This window comes from Eucyclogobius newberryi, unplaced genomic scaffold (assembly GCF_026437365.1).
Source record: "Eucyclogobius newberryi isolate DKJ021-1_F unplaced genomic scaffold, fEucNew1.0.hap1 SCAF_15, whole genome shotgun sequence".
Lineage (NCBI taxonomy): Eukaryota > Metazoa > Chordata > Actinopteri > Gobiiformes > Gobiidae > Eucyclogobius > Eucyclogobius newberryi.
This window is the reverse complement of record NW_027315779.1, coordinates 8,497,658-8,518,643: the sequence shown is the minus strand read 5'-3', so window position 1 is coordinate 8,518,643 and position 20,986 is coordinate 8,497,658. Positions and strand designations below refer to the sequence as shown.

General features: G+C 40.4%; 1 protein-coding gene across 1 annotated transcript in view; it reads right to left on the bottom strand.

Moving 5' to 3' along the window:
* mtnr1bb (melatonin receptor 1Bb) overlaps positions 1-20,580 on the bottom strand; it is a 45,185-nt gene extending 24,605 nt beyond the window's left edge. The window contains exon 1 of the mRNA XM_072445958.1: positions 20,334-20,580. Within this exon, the coding sequence (XP_072302059.1) occupies positions 20,334-20,541 (208 nt within the window). The 5' untranslated portion in view covers positions 20,542-20,580. The remainder of the gene's footprint in view (positions 1-20,333) is intronic.
* Between the last annotated feature and the right edge of the window lie 406 nt (positions 20,581-20,986).

The window sequence follows — 20,986 nt, the reverse complement described above, 5'->3', positions numbered from 1 at the left end:
ATGACCCAGGGATGATCAAACAAACAGATTGTACAATGTTTAGTGATATATAAGGATATATGATGATATGACTGCATGTTTGACAATGTATGATAATATGACTTTGTGAGGATGGTAATAATAAAAATATAATCCAATGTGACTCCTTCTTCACTTTGGAAATCTCTAAACTGTTTTTTTTCTTTTTTTAATCTTTCTGCTGCTGTTTTGTTGCTGTTGCTTTTGTTTTGTATTTGCGATCTCACAATAAAGGGAAAAAAGAGCACTGTGAACAGTGGTTTGGAATATTGTATTTCTAAAGCAATAAACTAAAGAAAGTTTACAATCAAAAAAGAGATAGATATCTGCTAGTCACAGTTACAAACATGCATGTCATTTTTTTTTAGTTTAGCAGTAAGTTTCATTTTTCTCTCAAATGTTACTGCTATTGGACAATATAATATGGGTAGTGTGAACTGAGTATTGCATATTTAGGAACTATCAACATTTTAGTAAGATATGAGAATAAGGTCACATTTTTCTAAAAATTAAATACAAAAGCGGGAGTTTAATTGAATGACAAAGTATGAATTGTGCACAGACAGAACATTATTGGTGAAATATCTTTACCTGGACTTCATTGAGTCCTATAATGACTAACTGCTGTCTTCTTGGAACATCATTCACACATTGTATTTTCATTATTAATCACTATAGCCTATATTACAAAGTTAGTTGGAGCATAATGATGAGACATATTTCATCAGTGCACAATACACAGTGTGGGTGTGTTTTCTGATTAGGTTCTTTTCCTCACTGGTGATTTGATGATTTCAATCATAAATATAATTTTTTAATTGGTGCTCTTATTTTGGAATGGAATAAAATGTATCTTATAAATTGATATTACGTTTAACGTGATATGCTGATTATTCCACAAGCTTTTGATAAAAGATTTCCTGTTAGAAATCTAACAGTGAAAAATACCCAAACTTTGCTCACAGCCACACAATGGCTTCAAATGGGGAGAGTCTCATTTGGTACCTTCTTGCTGTGAGGTGAGCGTGCACTCTCCCACCACGACCACCACAAGACTGACAAATGAAAAGGTGCTCAGATGTTCAATGAGTTCAGCCACTTAATATTCTAATGAAAATTGGTTTCCTGCACAGTTCATTGCACCACTCTGTAACAAGGTATATTATATCTTACCTCAAAACTCAAGAACCACCTGATGACTGTGTCCTTAATAGTGCTTGAGCTGTCAATCAAAGCTGTTCAGAAATGCTTGAATTGCAGCAGTCTGTTGAAAATGCATTTTTCAGAGGCAACCATACTGTCCTGATACACCAACTGACTTTCATCATTGTGTCCTGTGTCTTTTAGTTAAGCAGTTATTGATCTGCAGACGTTAAAAATGAAATATCTGTACGTAAGATGACACACAAATGTAGTGGGCAGATTTTCTTCAATCTGTGATATTTTGAATCAGTGTGCTATCTGTGAGAAGAATTTGGCACAAATAGACAGGGGAATACATTGTAGAAAACATTATTATTGCTCAAATAATTGCTAGTAGCAAATCGCTGTTGTACAAACCCAACAAAAGGATTACACACTGGTGCAAACACTTGTTGTGGCGTTAACCCAGTTTAATCTTGCCAACAATCCTAATCAATCTGCTTGGCCGTCTCCAATGAGTTACAGAACAACATCTCTTCAATAGATTGTAAAATGTATTTTGTGAAGTTTCTGTTGGACAGGTTTTGTTCAAGCATTAGAATGATCTCATTCACATTGAAAATGCACTTTGTGGACAGTGAGTCTGAGGCCCTCACATTTAGGATGCACAGTAGCAGACCTGGGCCGTTTCCCCTCCACTCCCTCATATTAAATACAAGGCTCTGCCTGCTCTGTGCGCACATGCTGTCAGGTCCACTGGACTCAGAGGTGGAAAATGAAAAACACCTCACTTCAGCCGTAAACCCAGACTTTGAACCGAGTTGGATGATTTAGACTAATATATTTATTTGTGGCCTCTTATGTCCAGAACAGCAGACCATGAGCTGGTTCCTTGTTCCAGTCAATTTACTGTCCAGGTCCTGGCCCTTGCCCACCTCACTAACAGAGGTCAACTTATTCGGGAGCATGAAGTGTCACTTGGAATAACACTCAGTAACTTTTCAATGGATAAGCAGCAGGTTTAGCAGCTGTTCTTGCAAATGAAGCAGCATCAAGTGTGGTTAGATATTGACCTTTTGAAGCGTACACTGAACTGTAAAGCGAAACAGATGATTCAATCAGAAGGCTGTCCAACCTCATTATTATAACCTTGCTAAAACATGCTTCAATAAACTAGTGCACAAAACAAAGACATTTATTGACAGAACTGATTTTTAATGACTTTGGTTACGTAAATGATTTGGTGTCTACTTTTTATGACCCAAAGAGACTCAATTACTTGTTGTTGGTCAACTGCAAATTTTGAAGGGCTTTAATTCCTCTGGGCATTGTGTGTTTAATCAGAAAACCTGACATTTTTAGATGGCCAATGTTTTGAGTACTCAACTATGCTGCACCCGTCCTACCAAGTCCTAGAAGCCGTGCAGACAGTGCAATCGAGAGTGGGGAAGAGAAGAGCAGGCAAAGGACAGCGAGCCCCCCAGGAGAGACACTGCCAAGGCTTTTTTCCATTTAGCCACAAATGTCTATTTTCACATCACCTCAGATAAACCTCATGCACACATAAGCCATAATATTATAACCATCTGTCCTCAACCAATGGAGTAAGATTTTCAGTTTATATTTACAATCCCTTTATCAGCTCTCATAACAATCGATTCTCAATTATATTATTATTATTATTATTATTACTACTACTAATATTATTTTTGCTTCCTAGCATATAGTGATTCGCATGATATGACAGGTTGACCTGATATTGGGTATTGTATGCCACTCCTGTGTCTTGAGTCATGTTTTATGGGACCACACAAATATTTACCTATAAAACATGCAGTTCTTAGTTACAATCCGTCTCCATTTCTCTACTGATGCTTGAGAAAAGCATAAAGAAAGCATTGACTTTGAACCTGACCTGTTAGACAACAGCTGCAGACAATGGACTGGTCTCAATCGTGGTTCTGTTGGACCAGGGTTCTGGTTCTGTTGCAGGGTTCAGTACTCGGTTCACACTTAATATGCTGCTGTTACGTAAAACAAGCTGTTGTGCTTCTTGACTCTAGGAAAACAATGATTGAGGGCCATTTCTCTCACTTTACTATTGCACCATCCAAGTGTTGCACATAGTTCTCATCCAACAAAGTGCTCATAATAAAGTAATTATGGTTCATTTTCAACATCAGTCTTATAAATATACCTCACATTAGTGAAGGCAGTTATCTCATCACTGCACAAATGAGCAAATAATTACAGGCATCTCCCATCACAGCTACTGGACTCCTTTAATGTAACTTACAACTTCCATCTGCGTTGTTGTTCTGTTGCACTGGGAGAAGGGTTTGTTATTTTCTGTTTGCATCTCGTCCCTGTCTCCTGCTTTTTTTTCAGCCTCAATTGCTCTAGATTTTTTGTATCTCCCTTCAACATTTTTGCTCAGTTTTCCCTCCCTCTTTTACCTCCACCACCTCCTTAACCATCGCTGCCGGAGGGTTTTGAAGAAGTGTTACGTAACCTACTTCAAATCATGGAGGTCACGATGCATGTTTTATGGATGCAACTGGGAAGATGTGACAAAAGGTGATCACTTATTTTTGCAAGTTCTACAGATCTGTTTCATCTTGTGGAAAGATTCGAGGAGATAGTCTTGTCACTTCCTTGTATGTGAAGATGCACATGTTCAAACTTGTGCAAGTGGTTCATCCTTATAACAACTTGTGATATGATGGCAGATGACAGTGCTTCTTACACTTGGCATGTCATCAACATTTCCACTATGGTTTGTGCCTAGAACCAGAAAATTATGACCAATAAAAAGCAAAAATAATTACACGGATCGTATGTGTTGACATATGTTTATAGCACGGTACAAAATGATCATGTTTATATTGATGTTTTGAAGAAGCCTCTCATTGTATTATACATGCTGCACTGAAACAAAGCAAAGGACCAGGGTCTATTAAGTTTCCTCAGAATTATTATCATGCTACTGCAACAAAGCCATTTAGGCAAGTTCATACCATTTGATATTGTCATTGTCACGATTACATTTCAAACTAAAACACTATTTTCAATACCTGTTTTGACATCACAATGATGATTAAACCGCTTTTAGTCAAAGTAATGTTTGCTGTAGTTTGCTTAATGTTGTCTCGTATAATGCCACGCTGTAACATTAAACAAACTACTTCTGACATAGATCAAGATTATAATAAAACTTTCAATACTTGTTAAAGTTACTCTCAATTACTATCTGGCTATTGATTTCTTTTATTTTTTTTTGACAATCCTACATAATAATGTGCGGATTGTATGAATGTGGTGTAGAATTTGATTTTGTTTAATTGCGTTGGCTCGACAACAGATCAAAGCATTGTCCAAAACTGATGTTGAGTATCGCTGCAATAAGAGAATCTAAAATAGTGTCATGGAAATGAAGCGATGGTTGGTCATAAGAACATAATAACATACTAATTAATAGGAGATAGAAGCCATAATGTTACGCCTCATAAGTCTGAACACTTTCTTTTTCAACTGCCTTTGCCCTTGTTCTCTGACTGCGTAGCCTTGCCTTTCTTCTGCATTCTCACTGTTTTCATCCTACCTTCTTAAAAAAGACCAAAGTCTCAGCAGAGGCATAAGTTCAAACTCACCCTACAGAAAATACTGCCTTTAGTCATGTCCAGCCTTCACTTGAAATTTGAAAGAGAAAAACAGTTGAAGATGATAAAGGAATTACAAGGCTCATGCACAGATGGAGAATCCCCCATAGTCCCATACAGTAGATTCTCACTTCCATGCATTATAGATCAATGGGAACGCCAGCTCCCCTATGGATTCTATGTTAATGATGAATCTAGACGTGGAAATTAATGAACCAAGGGACCACGACTAACAGGGATCTCACGCAGGAGTGAAGGCAGCTCAGAGAAGCCAAGAGATGGACTCCCATCTAAAGGACATCACACCGTATTTAACCCATATATTTCCTTATTGTGTGACACGTTTGTTGAAGAAAAGTGGCATTAAGTATGAGAAGATCAGTGTTATCAGTTTGATAACTAACTTTCACGTTGCTAGATACGTTTGTTTATTTATTGGTGATTGGGGACCAGATCTTGTGCCCCAAGATTGTTCTTCTTCATGAGAATGTACATTGATTATAGGTTAGTTCACATTAGACAGCTGAAGGGGGTAATATTGATCATTTGCGAAATAAACTAAACAACTAAATGATGCATGTTTATTTTTCATCTAAACTGTCTTGGTCCAATGCGGTGTCTTCTTTCTTTCATATTGTGTTTCTGCTACCATGTGATCTATATCAGACAATTCATCCACATGTGCTCAGACCATGACGATGGTGTTGTTACGTACAGTTTGTGCCAGCGATGGACTGTCATGTCTGTCAGGCTTTACTACAGCAAAGAACATCTGCCCATAATGTGCACGTCACAAAAGGAGCGGTGACGCTTCTGAAGCAGTTCAGCAGCTCATGGAGGGTTAAATCAAACGTCTCTCGTTCTTCCTAGAGGAGAAATCTCAATGTGATGTGTGTTCTGCTCTCAGTAAAAGAGTGTTTCAGTTAAGGTTTAAAAACTGTTGATTATAATTTAGTAATAAATAGGTCTTAATTGATTTGTTGCTGTTTATGCTGAAAACCCGTCACTGGGATTAAACAAAAATAATCATTTGCTCTCAGGATTGGTTTTCTTGTATTTTATTTTGAAGGCCCAGTTAGTCGTCGCAGTGCATTGTGGGTAACAGGAACCAGTCAGAAGTTTCTGTAAGCTTGCTTGTTGATATTCAAACTGCTCCTCCTGTGTCTCAAATCTTATCTAAACCTACGAAAGCAATGGCTGTAAGTTTAAGAAGTGTTATAAGTCTTTGGTTACTTTTACAAGTGTATAAACTTATAAACTGTTTTAGAGATAGTTTTTGCACATCTGATTCTCAAGAATTAGACCAATGCCTAGATCTGGCTAGCTCAGGAGGACTGTGTATTAGCATAGCAATAACTTTATTCACACATAATAACGACCTAATTAGCACATGAAAAGATCACCAAAATGTAATGAGGACTTGTTTATCTCATGTTTAGCATTTTAACTATTTCCTGGTGCTTTTATTTGATATATTACAAAGCTAATGTAGATTTGATTTATGTTTGTTTTCCAGTTTCATTCAAGCTTTTTACACCACACTTGTAAATATTGTTAGCTCCGCTTCAGTTATGGAACTGTCTGGGAAACAAGGCCTTTGAGAAACATATTAATGGCTTTCATAACAAGAAGATGCTTGTTTGACTTAAAGGCGCAATGGACGATTTTTCGGCTATTTGAGAACTCAGGCGGAAGTGCGCATGCGCGCTCCCCCGTGTGGACTGATACAACACACACGTGCGTTTGTTTATTAGCGCGACGGATCACATAGCGTCTCTCGTCTCCCGTAGATTTCAGTCTCTTCTGAGTCAGCTCGAACTATCTATCTCCATCCTAATTTTGTCCCAAACACTGAGGGAACTATATTACGATAGATCAATGCGCTTAGACACGTGGAACCGTGCTGCTTGTGGGGACGAGCCGCACGCGGCTGCAGGTGAGCGGTAGGTGCGTTTTATGATTGATACGTGGCAGGACTAATCGGCAGTCCACGACACGAGGAAATAAGACTAAAATTTGGGCCAAAAAAATCATCCATTCAACTTTTAAGCCTTTAGGCTCTATTTAAAAGCAAATGCCTTGATACAATGGACCCATTTATATTATACATTATAGGTCATTATAGATTGTTGCACATTGTAAAACCAGGTAAATGGTTGTTGCAAACAACCATACATAGTTTGTGTTCCATAAAAATATAGCTTAAAAAAGCATAATAAATATTCTTTAAGATCTAGTATTCTCATGCCTCACTCCCCGCTTAAAAAACACAGATAGCATAGCTCTAAATCCTGCTACAGGACCAAATGTAAAATTCAATTCATCTGACAACCTGTTCAGCTTGTTTATTTCACATTTTGATTTTAATGAATTAGAATCAAACATCCAAGTGCCCCATGCAGTGGCCAAAAACCTTGGTGAAGACTACAGAATAAATTACATTGCAACTAGAGCAAAGAAATTAATAATTCTTGGATGCCCATGGGGTCATAGTGGGTCTTCAAATGGTGTGTGGAATATCAAAATAATTTGAAAAGAAATGAGGTACAGAGGATTTGGAATATTCATACATACCTGGTGTTACACTATATATATATATATATATATATATATATATATATATATATATATATATATATATATACACTACTATAAGTGTAGTGCATTTTTACATTCAGCAATTTGAAATAGAGTAAGCATTTCAAATAGCTGCTTCTAATATCTTGTGGGATTCAGTCAAATATTCCTGGGAGAAGACGGCTCGACTATTGATTTGCGGCAGAGTAACAAGGTCTTAAATGGTGAACTGCATACTACTGAAATACAACTGAAATTGCCTTTACACAAAATGAAAAATTGTTGTCCATCACAGCAAAACTGATTCTGAAAGAGGAAGAGACTTAAACTTAATTACACACACGCACACGCGCACACACACACACACACACACACACATATGGGGACTAGTGAGGGTGAGAGCCACTATCCAGGACGGTTTAATTCCGTGTACAATCTGAATTAATCTGGCCCTGATCCCAACATCAACATCACATCCAGTCTTATATTCTTCATTAATTTACAGAATTTTGGATTTAGCAGTAGCACTTGTACAAGAGCTTTATTGGCTGAGTCCATGTTCTGCAACAAAGTTTGCCTTAAAAACTTTGTGGAGACTTGGACATTATGTCAGAACTTCACAATGGTTATTACAGTTTGTATTTGAACATTTCACAGATATTATCAAACCAATGTAGTGTAGACTAAAAGCTATAAAATTATGTCTCACTCATGTAGAAGTTATGGTCATTCGAATGTATACAACTCAAATACGACCTGTGTGAGCCCAGAGTCACAGGGGTGCTCATTTGCATATAATTGAGATAAGCCCCTCCCCTCCTCACACTGACAGAAATGTTTATTACACTAATCACTAACGGTAACAATCTACACAAACACAGAGTTGAGTGAAATTTTTATTTCCACGTTAACAAATCACATCTTGTGTGAAAACCAGTTCATTAAGAGCATCTTGGACCATTAGCTATTCACCACTTTCAATACCACTCTCCATTGTCCATTTAATATTAGACAGAGGTCTTATTTATCAATGATTTCCTATTAGTCTGCTGTCTATCAAGTTTATCAGAAAGCCCTTTGGCGGTCAGTTTAACTTCATGTTTGGCAACCCAATAACACTGCTAGATCTCACAGCAGTGCGCTGAAGCAGCATAGCATAGCTTAGCACTGTCTGTTCCGGTGCACGAGGCAAAAGTGACAAGGCAAAAGTGGCAAAAATCACAAAAACTAACACCAAACCACCATAATACACAGCGTTAAAGCAATCCTTAAGAGTAAAAGTACCTCAGTTCCGTTGCAGCTCCGTTCGGCTCCGGTGGAACAATAACAAGCTGAACTCAGCGGCTAGCGCAGGAAACGTCACGAGGACCGGTGGAACTTTCGTCAGGCATTTGATAGATGTAGTAGTGGTAGAATCATAAGCTCTGGAGAAAGTCTGGAGAAATAAATGAAACGAAAGCGTCTCCCAAGGAGAACACGTAGCTGCTGCTGAATTAAGTAGCTGAATAAGTAGCCATCTGCTTGGCAGCTGATTAGTCGAAAAAGAACAACATTGCGCTGCTGAAAAAAGGTAACGCCCCCCGCACAGAGCACGGCACAGCTTAAAGATCCCATAACATGCAAAATCGACTTTTCAGAGCTTTTAACCTTCTTACATTGCTGTTTGTGCTTCATATATGTACCCAGAGTGTTTTTGATTGATTCCCGCAGTGTTTAGCTATATTACAGACTATCTCCTTTCCTCGAATCTCCAAACTGACAGGCGGTGGGACAAAACCGCGTCATAACCACAGGCACGCGTCATCATCCCCCCTCCCCCTCCCCCTACCTCCTCTCCACCCGTCCCGCCTCCCGCCCCCTTCCCCCCAGCGCCGCGCTGCTCGTGTCTCCCTACAAGCCCGGAGTTTTTCTGCTTCGATTTACGAGGAAACACGGCTCAAAGAGGCCCAAAACGTCATTAATGATATCACACTCTTTACTATTATCACAATGGTGAAGGTTTATGTGGCAGTTGATGCAGCAACCGGGAAAATAAACGGAGAGAAGTTCTATCCGATACCGAAAAACCAGGAAATAAGAGCGCGATGGACATAAGACTTTTTTATATATATATATATATATATATATATATATATCTGTTCTGCGCACGCTGTAGAATAAACACCAGATTTGTTTAGTCTCAAAGTAGTGTTGATCTGAAGTTCTATCGTTTCTCACTCATTCGGGCGGGGCGGCGCAGCGCGGAGCAGACAGCTGTGGGGCACACACTACGTCACGGGTGGGCGGGGCACACACACGCTCTGAGACTACATCACGGGTTGGGCGGGGGAGCCAGATCGCTCTTCGCAAGGGTGGGGGCGAATATCAAACCAAGACGTTTGCATTTCCGGGTTGGTGAGGGGGTCCAAGGTCTGGGTGATATTTCTTAACTATATATAATATATATACCCCGTGAAAGCTCCCAGGCCCCCTTCAAGCTCGGGCCTGGGAGCTTGAGGGTTCTGCGCAGTATCTTTGCTGTTCCCTGCACTGCACTTTTCTGGATCGAGATGTTTGATGTTTTTCCTGGGATTTGCTCAAGTCATTCCTCCAGTTTGAGGGTCACTGCCCCAAGTGCTCCGAATACTACGGGCACCACCGATACCTTCATGCTCCAGGCCTTCTCCAGCTCCTCTCTGAGGCCTTGGTATTTCTCTAGTTTATCATGTTTCTTTTTCCATCCCATTCTTTCCTCTGACCCTTGTCGACCACCAATATGTCCGGTTGGTTTGCCATTACAATTTGGTCTGTCTGTATCTGGACGTCCCAGAGGACCTTGGCTCGGTCAGACCTTTGCAGGTGTTTCCCACTTTGTCCTTGGAGTCTCCAGCCTGTACTCTTCACAGATGTTTCTGTACACTATGCCAGCCTCCTGGTTATGGCGCTCCATGTGTGCTGTCCCTGCAGCATTTTGCACCCTGCAGTTATGTGCGGGATGGTCTCAGGGCCCCCTTTGCACAGCCTACTACACCTTGGGTCTTGTCTGGTGTGGTAAATCTGGGCCTCTATTGATCTGGTGTTCAGGGCCTGTTCCTGTGCTGCCATGATCAGGGCCTCTGTCCTTCAGATCGGCTCTTTCCAGCCATTGGTAGGATTTTGTGATATGAGCCACTTCAGTTATGTTCCGGTGGTACATCCCATGTAGGGGCGTGTCCTCCCATGATGGTCCCTCCAGCACCTCATCATCCTCTGTTCCCCATTGTCTGAGACATTCACTGAGCACGTCATCAGTACGAGCTGAAAAATATAATTCGGTCCTTTTTCTTTGTGACGTTATAGACTTTACATCTCCAGTTCAAACCTGGACCTACTTTTAGCATTGAACTGATAATTACATGTCTGGGCTGTGATACTTTTGATCAAAGACTGACCTCTTTATTCGAGAGAGAAACTCCGGGGGTCGAGGAAGAGCTATTTGCATAACCCCCGGCCTTTTGGCCAGGACATTGTCTTTCTCCTTAAGTGTCAGACAGTCCGGAGTCAAATGCAATCAACTACCTGTTCTTTTGTTCAACCTACCATTTGTTTCGGAGCCAGTGGCTTTCCGTGTAGTGTGGGTCATGTGACCATCTGTTCAAGTGCAAGCCTCGAAATAACGGGCCGGACACGGTCAATGACGGCGCAAAAATCAGTTTTGACCAACTCCAAAATCAATGCTCCGGACACAATGACCGACGCAAATTTTTCGCCGTAATATACATTTTTAATAGGCAAAAACAGCGCGGTGCACATGCCCAAAGCGATTCCTGTGCACAAACTCGGGCGCGCTATACTACAGACCACGATTTTTGCTGTAGTTGTACAGCGGAGGAAGGCAGCGGAGCGCATGTGCACGGGCATTTCCATCGCTTAAGTTTCGTTTTGACAGACATGCTGCTTTGCAGTCTTCTCGCTTCTCATTGGCCGAGCGGTGTCCGTGATCTAATGTCGATGAAAGCGGGCATCTGATTGGCCGCTGCGTTCGGTTGCGTTCGGTTGTACTCGGAAATGCCCGGTCTAATTTTGCGCCACAAGTGATATCGAGGTTGGCGGACGTCAATCTCCTCAGTTCGCAATTCAGTCTTTTTAAAGTTGTTTGCAACAAAAGCTGTAATTTTGCACATTAGGGACAATGTCAATGTGGAAGTATCCAAGGGCCCCAAGGGCCCCGCCCCCTTTGGAGTTGTTAGCATCGGGGCAATGTATATATGTTAGTAGTTTATTTTGTAGGCTGTGATTTTATATATATTCCACAAGATCTCCTTGTGTCAAATGCTGTAAACAGTATTTATTTTGTATCTAATAAACATTATTATATTAAATTAAACAGCATTAAAGATCATGATCTCTGGTTTATAGGATTCAGTATTTGTGCTCTTCATTTCAAATAACAGATAAAAGTACTTTAAATTGTTTTACATGCTAATAACCAGGTTTAAAACAACACATTTATCTTGTTCTTATGACGCCGCGATGCCGCGCGCGCTTGTGGGCCCCTGAAATTGCTGGGGGGCCCCTAACTTTTTCAGGTAGGGGGCCCCCCTGGCCCCTAACTTTGAAAATCTATTTCTCAGCCTGTAAATGATAACGAGACATGTTAATAAAAGTTCATTTTTCATTAATTATGTTATTCTGTTTTCCTTTCCTTGTGACCGATTCAGAATTAGCCATGACAGGTACCAAATGATCGGTACCTGTCATGTTGACAGGGACGTAAAAATAATTATTTCAAGGCTTGCAAGTGTAAAACTATATAAAGAAGAACCACTGCTGAGTCGAGACAGAAGACTAGGAAAGGACAACTGACAACCGGAGCAAGGTGAACCATAGTCCATCCATCCATTTTCTACCGCTTGTTCCCTTTCGGGGTCGCGGGTGACTGGCGCCTATCCCAGTGACTTCGGGCCTTAGGCGGGGGTGAACCATAGTGTATACCATTTTTCTATCCACACACAGGGCCTTATTTTTCCTTCAGACTTAGCATTAACGTGAGCCTTTTCCAGAGGGCGGGGCCAAGCGCTATTTTGCTACCTTGCCGATCTTAACTCTGGCATGAAGAGACTGTACTTGGCCACGTGAGGCTATAGTGGGATGATACCAGTCCATTATGGTGATAGTGTTTGAACCAATGACTGATAACTGTGGCATTCAAAAGCACCTCCTGTGTGGGAGATGCTTGTCATGGCAATAACTGAAGTGAGCAATAACTTTGTTTGAATTCCCCTTTTCAATATGTTACCAACATTTTTTAAATGTATATGTATATTTAAATGAATAAATAAAATATAATATTGAATTGCAGCCTCAGAGAATTTTGTCTTTATTTAATTCACCTTTATTGTTTTTTAAGGCGGAGAGCTGCCTTCATTGACCGGACTAAACCCAGACTAAGAACGCGCACACATCTCTGCTTATAAACTCTACCCCAGACGGCTGCAATGATGACCTGCATTAAAGCCAATTCATACTTCATAAGAAGCGAGAACTTTGTTTGTGCTTTTTGGCATAATCACACTTCTTGACTAGAATTCCACCCCCTGCGCTGTCATCAATTGCGCCGACTGCAAGGTATGACGAAATGAGCGATGCTGCGCCCACGTTAACGCCACCTCCGAGGGCAAAATATGGCCCACAATCTACTCCAGTCTTTGATCTGTCTTTCTTGTATTTATTGAAGATAAAGACAGATTAAAGACTGGAGGCAGATATAGGCAATACATAGATATTGGCACACAATAGATTTAAGTTACCATGGTCCTATCTACATTAATGTGGACCTGGATGATGAAATTAAAAACACACTTTGGAGGTTCAATTGCCAGCCTGCTTAATCACCCTTTGTTTAAAGGCGCAATGGACGATTTTTCGGTGATTTGAGAACGCAGGCAGAAGTGTGCATGCGCACTCCTCCGTGCGGACTGATACAACACACACGTGTGTTTGTTCATTAGCGCAACGGAGCGCATCGCATCGCTCGTCTCCCGTAGATTTCTGTCCACTTCTGCGTCAGCTCGAACTGTCTTTCTCCGTCTTCATTTTGCCCCGTACACTGAGGGAACTATATTATAATAGATCCATGCTTGTTTTATGATTGATACGTGGCAGGACTAATCGGCAGTCCACGCCACCTTTAACAATTCAGACAGCCACTTTAATTACAGTAAAAATATTGGATTGAAATCAACAAAGTGCTACAGACTATTTTTGGTCATCCAAGCTTGTTTTAAATTGCATTGGACAGTTAACCTCCAGGGTCCCCATTGTGGCCTCCAGAGTGGCATGATATGATAGTTCCTTTCCGTCATTACCAGTGCTGGCCACTGTTTTTAATGTTTTGGGGCTGGTTGAGCCACGGACCACCGCTGTCTTGAGCCACGGACCACCGCTGTCTTGAGCCACGGACCACCGCTGTCTTGAGCCACGGACCACCGCTGCCTTGAGCCATGGACCACCGCTGTCATGAGCCACGGACCACCGCTGTCTTGAGCCACGGACCACCGCTGTCATGAGCCACGGACCACCGCTGTCTTGAGCCACGGACCACCGCTGTCTTGCCTCTGTGTTTCATCTGGCCTGTATTTTGTTTTCCCTTGTCCACTACAGTCTTACCAGAGGCATGTCTCCTTCATCTCAGCTGGTGCGCTGTATTTCGGTCAAGGGATGATATGTGAAAATGTAAACTCTGGAATTGTTACAATAGAATCATATGCAATTATGGTATTAATATAAATATTGACCTGTGATTTAAAGTAGAATAATAAGACTTTTAATTGAATGAATCTAGTAGTCTATTAGCCTCATCCTGATTGCAGCAAACCTGTGTGCCATCATTTAATTGGCCCCAGAGCCTTCTCGGTGGGTGATGTTGTTGGAGTGTAGGAGGAATATAAAATAACCAAGAAACCCCCCATGCGACACGTACATTGTAAATGTTTTCATGCAAAACATGTCAATGCAGGAGCAACTTGAATTTATAGAGGAACTCTATTTTTTACAGAATTGTGGATGTTCAGTAAAAAAAAACTCTACTCTATGCTTAAAGCATATGTGGGAAACCTGTCAATCTTCCACAAGTGTATCAGACAAGGTTGAGGAAATGAATAAAGAGCATTGTGAGTAGAGCTGGGTTGAAAAAAATCGATTTTCTAATTTTTAATCGATTCGATTAGACCGATTATCGATTCGTAAGATTCAAAGATCGATTTATATATATATATATATATATATATATATTTTTTTTTTTTTTTTTTTAATAAAAACGATTTTCTACATTTCCCTCTGTGAACTTCAAACTACCTTCAAGAAAGATAATTCAGGACTCCTGGATTATCTTTCTTGAAAGTAGATTGACCCTTAACCTTTTCATCAGTCTTCCAGCCATCAGTAACTACCAATACTTGTAAGATTTGCTGTTTAATATTGATATAATACTAGTTTTAATATGTTGCTTCTCTACTCAGTCATGAAGTGAAGGAAACGGTTCAAATACATTTTTCATTTTTAATAACATTAACCCCCGGATCGAATCGAAATCAGATCGAATCGGAAATCAGATTGAAATCGGAGCGAATCGGATGGGATCTGAGAAATCGGAAAAAAACGATTTTGAAACGTAAAAATCGGAATCGATTCTTGAAATTTGAATCGAAACCCAGCTCTAATTGTGAGTGTGGGCTGGATCCCAAACAGCTCTGGTAATGAGTAAGAGTGACAACCATTCCAGATCCGAGCCTGTTTAATATGTTGCTCACTTGGCTCTGGACTGAGTAAAGGAGCTGCTTAAAGTCCAAAAAATAGGGTACTGTGTAATCTGCTCCAGCCTGGGTTAAAAACGAATTCACGTGAAGATTTACATTTGCATAATGTTTTATTTTTGTAAGAATGCTTCAAACTGCATTAATCAAACTGCATTAATAGCTGTGTTTTATTTACTTCATGTGTGCAAATGAATTGGGGAGGAAAATACGCTAAAAACGCTGTAGTTCAACTTTTATTAATTTGCCCTGTTCGCTATTCTCCGTGTTTGTATTCTTCCACCGTGTCCATAATTCCATCTGCTTTGCTTTGCTTTATTGGTTTATTATTGCTGATGTTTTATAGTTACAATATCCTAGTGTAACCTGTCGTGTGTTGTGGTGTCTGTCGAGCAGACATCCTTTTGCACTGTTTCCATGCCACGAGCACAGAGGGGCCAAGACTATCATAAATCCATCTTCATGGAGACAAGCAGGTGGCCCAACCAGGAGCAGTGAGCCCCCTTAAGAGATTTAGATTTTTTCATCAGGGTACAAATAGATAATGTCATACTGTGGAGCATTTCAGGCAAAGCTAATATCTCCATGGAGACAGGATAATAATATGGCCCGTGGCCCTCAGAGGCAACTGTTGTTGTGATTTTGGGCCTTACAAAAATAAATTGATTTGATTTGATTTGATTTGAATATTATAAGGTCACAAACATAAAGTCAATTGGTTCAATGTTACTAAGGTGAAAGAGAGGAAAATTATGTTTTCAGTTCAGTCACTACATAAACCTGTTTTGTTTTTTCATCATATTTAAGACTTGAGAGGCATCACTTGTAGTAGTGCGTCTGAAACATTTGTAATGATGTACAAAATACCACCAAGTTATTCAGGGCGAGACGCTTAAGATGTATGTGTCTAAACGTCAGGAATGTACAGAGGAGAAATGGACTTCACTTACTTCTCGCCCTCTATAAAAGAGACGTTGTTATTATGTGGGTTGAAAGTTGAAGTACATGAATTCCAATGAACACAAGCACAACTTAATGTTTTTATTTGTTTCATCATTTTAAATGAATGATTATAAATGTCAAATGAGATTTTTCCTTTGTCAAAGGAAGCGCTAATGGTACAAGCTTTACGCTGGGCCTAAAGATGCAAACTAAATGTCCAGGTTTGGGACAAGCAGCAACTAGCCACTGCTAGTGATTTTATACTGATTTGTGATTTTATTTAACATAAATATTTTTGCTTTTCCAACCAAAGAATTATTCTTTAAAAGGTTCTTGCAAATTTAAAAGTTGAATCTTGGGATGGTCAATGTTCAACACAAGTGCAAGTAATATCATTTTGATTGTATTCAAACTAGGGCTGCAAGATTTGGGACTACTATCTAATTGTGAATTGAGATTACAATGAGATTCGGTGGTAACAATGATTTGATCATGTGTTGAACATAGGATTCTGTTCAAAGTTCACATTATAAACATGGAGCATGAAAAAAAATATTTGTGTAAATTTGCACTGATTTGTTAAGTGCTTCCATTAAAGGCGCAATGGACGATTTTTCAGCGATTTGCGAACTCAGGCGGAAGTGCGCATGCCACTCCCCCGTGCACATGCCACTCCCCCGTGCACATGCCACTCCCCCATGCACATGCCACTCCCCCGTGTGGACTGATACAACACACACATGCGTTTGTATATTAGCGCGACGAATCACATCGCATCTCTCGTCTCCCGTAGATTTCCGTCTTCTTCTGATCAGTCAGCTCGAACTGTCTTTCTCTGTCTTAATTTTGCCCCGTACACTGAGGGAACTATATTATGATAGATCAATGCGCTTAGACACGGGAAAACGTGGGGACGAGCCGCACGCGGCTGCAGGTGAGCGGTAGGTGCGTTTTATGATTGATACGTGGCAGGACAAATGGGCAGTCCACGCCACGAGGAAATAAGACTCAGATTTGGGCAAAAAAAAATCGCCCATTCAACCTTTAAAATTGCAATTTTCATTACAACCATTAATCATTTTAACATCTTGTTTATTTAATGCAATTTTAATTTGCGCAACGTTTTTTTCCATTGAACACACATTCCAACAATGAACACACAGCCCTGGCATCAGTGCTGTCATTTACTAGCACGACAGAGATAGAAAAAGTGCTCTGAACCAGCACACACAGAGTAAAGAGCGTTCCTCCCCAGCCACAGACTAAAGGGTTTAGTGCAGCAGGGAGAGGATGAGAGGGAGGAGGCACATGATGTAAATAGAGAGTCTTTGAAGGCAGTGTGTTGTGTCTTATCCTTCCTAACTCTCTTTGAAGGATCCAACACCTCAGCACTACGGGACCTCTGCCCTTCATTACTACAGGCCAGTGCTGCTCACAGGGGAACGTGAAACCAAACACACACTGAGCTGCCTTCAGCCAAAGATAAGGCATTAGTGTTGATTTAAGAATGTGCCGAATGGGAAGTTTATGTGCTCTGACTTGCATACGCATCTGCATTTGTATGTGAGGACCTGAGTATTGAGCATAAACATGAAATTAAAAAAAAATCTCGGGAAAGAAAACATATTCCTAGTGGATAAAGGTTTCACAGAAATATAGCTTAGTAAAAACAAATTTAAAAAGAGGCTGTAAACTTTCTTATCATTGACTTGAAGACAACTGAAAAACTCTTTGGAAATAAAATAAATCGTAGAGTGTTGTTTTAATACTAACTTAAACAAATGAATACCATCTTGAAGTTAACAGGACTGGTGCAATAACCTCAGACACAGAAGCAATTATGGATGGTACAAACCTGGATATCTAAGTCATACAGATTATGTACAGAAAGAATAAAATTAGCGACTTCATGCATACAATTAATTATAGCTGCAAGTATAAAGTATGTATGTGAGACACGTTTATGGAACAGACAAATCAGGAAAATCGAATTGACACAATTTGTGAATGTAGTGTTTTTGAAATAAAATCTATTTATACTACATATCTGTTAATATACTCTTACTTTAGCTTACTCTGAGTCAAATTCAATGATCATACATCATATTAACTGGCCTAAACCACTAATCACATAAACTGTCACTTTATTAAGGCCGAGAAAATTGTTTTACTTCAGTTTGTCATTCAGAAAGTGACATTTCCTAAAGAAATAAAAACACAATGGAAACAAGATTTCCCCGTAATGGTGACGTGGTAAAGTGTGAAGTAATCGTAACATTAACATTTGATATTGTGACATCCCTACTCTCTGCAGGTAAATCTGTCAAGGGCGTTATACCTGATATAGTTTGTGTAACTATCAGGACTTGCTCACAGAAGGTCAATGAAAAGGACTTGAACTGGTCCCGCTAGGTTAGGGGTGTAAAAACCTTTTTCAACAACCCAACAATTTAATTATTCAAAATGTTGCATTAGACAATGTAACGATGAGCCTTCAATAAGACTTGGAACATTAATATGATGTGATTTTCCATTTTTGAGATTTGTATCCTCAAATATGCACGGTCTCCTATACCTCCTTTGAGTGGTTTTCACGGGGTCACGTCTCTAATTCAGCACAAAATCTGCCTGATGGCACCTGCTCTGGCATCCACACTCTCTGACACACCACAGCCTCTTCAGTCTGACTCTGCGGACACTCAAACATATTTCGCCGGCGGCTAAATGATCATACACACAACATGAGCTGATGGTAGTGGTTAACCGTGAGGTAACTTAATTGTGGAAGAAGCTGCAAGTACGTTGTAACATCATGTTTTTTTCAGGCTGTAGAGACATTTGTCAGTAGGACGGCATGAAGCAGTTACCGGTATCTCACTCAATAAGCTATAGCTGTATTAGTCTTATCTTTTTCCCCTCACAGAATCTGATTTTTATTAAGAACTACAGTATATCTGAAAGTCCTCACTGCGCTTTGCCCTTCATAAGCAAAACCTTGTGCCTGCATTAACGTTTACAGCAGATTCTACAACACATTTTGCTGTACATGAGTTGACCTTTATTTCACACTTTTATCACTTTTTGCAAATGTACTATTCTGGATATTTTTGATACTGGCCACTGCAAATGACCCCCTTTATCAAAACATTTACTATAATATCCCAAGTACAAACAGAAACGGGGCTAAGATGAATAAATGCTTTCACATCTCTCAATAAAATGACTCAAATCAAAATCACATTCACATACAGTAAATGTTCAAAATGTATTCCCATTAAAGGCAAGGCCTATCAATCGATATGAACCTGCTGTTTATTAAAACAAAAACATAGCAAATATTTGCTGATTTACAAAACATGCAAATGTATAGTGCTGATCTGACTGAAGTATGGAAAAGTGAAAAACACAGCTGGTCAGCAGTAGATCAAGAAATAGCAACCCGACAACTTTGTATGCTTTAATATACTTTGAGAGGGTGCAATATACACACTAATGCCTCGTTTTTCACTGTCCTCCCAGTTGTGTTTAAAGTCTGACTTAGACTCTTGCATATTGTATAGCATAATTTTAAAACAAGAACAACGTTCACTTCTGCTGAGGTATTTTCTGTCAATCCTTTTAAATTAAATTGTATGCACAGAGAAGCATGCTTTCTTTTATATTCTAAATTGGACCAGCAGGACTCCATCTAGATAATTTCACATCAACAAAGATTCATATTTCAGAAAGGCTCAAATGGCTTCTTCAAAGCGCCGCTGTTTATTCTGAATACATAAGGCATTTCGCACAGGCAGACTTCCATTTGTGTCATCAACAAAATGTCTTTGGTCAAGTCCTTTACAGCCACAAACGCACATATTTAGAATAGACCTGTTGTTGTTTCTTTATGAAAACTGTAGTGGCAATAAATGCTCTTGAGTCAATTCAATTGTATAATTGTAACGCCCAAAATCCCAACAGCACTCGCTGTGTTGTGTGTTCCAGAGTTGTTGATTTAACCAACAGAAATGAGAGAATCAAACAATGAAACAATCAGAAGCTGATTAAACAATGTTCACAGGAATTTAGCAAATGTAACTGTCCCAGAGCATGTCCTGTCCTTTATTTGTGAATAGTTTTTAACTCTAACATCAGTAAAGCCTAAGCTCCATCAAAGCACTCTAGACTCAGTTGGAGCGCACTTTCACAGCCTTTACATCATCAGAGGAGACGCGGCTCTTACCGGAGTTCCGGAGCTTGCGGTTCCTGAACACGGAGATGATGACGAGCAGGTTCCCCAGCACGTCCACCACGGTGGTGAAGATGAGCACGCTGGCCAGGATGCCGATGACCCAAGCGGGACGCGTGGTCGTCTCTGTGGCCAGGGCGCGCTCCAGCTGTCCCAGCCGTGGCTCCGTGCGGTTCTTAATGAGGGTCAGTGCGTCCGGCATCACTGACCCTTAGCTCTGTCCTGACCCGCACATGGAGCGCACCTGGAGAAGACGAGCGCGCGTGACCTAAACAAAGTTTATTTTGTCTCTTTTAACATGCACTTTATATGAAATCATCATCGGAACAGGTGGTAAAGCTCCAACGCTTAAGTCTTCCTCCTCGTCAACAGTTTTCTCTTCTGGCATCTCTAATCCCCGTTCGTCTGCGTCTTGTGGCCGCGCGGACAATGCTCGCGATCTCTCTCTCTCTCTGACGGTCCGCACCGCTGCAGGACGATGGTTCCATTAAAGATGTGAAGTGCGCGATCTTGTTCCGTGTCTTGTCCCGGTGTTTGGTCCCGGTGTTTGGTCCCGGTGTTTGGTCCCGGTGTCTGGTCCCGGTGTCTGGTCCTTACCACGCACGGAGTGAACTGTTCGACGCATCCAGCGCAGCAGCTCTGGATGG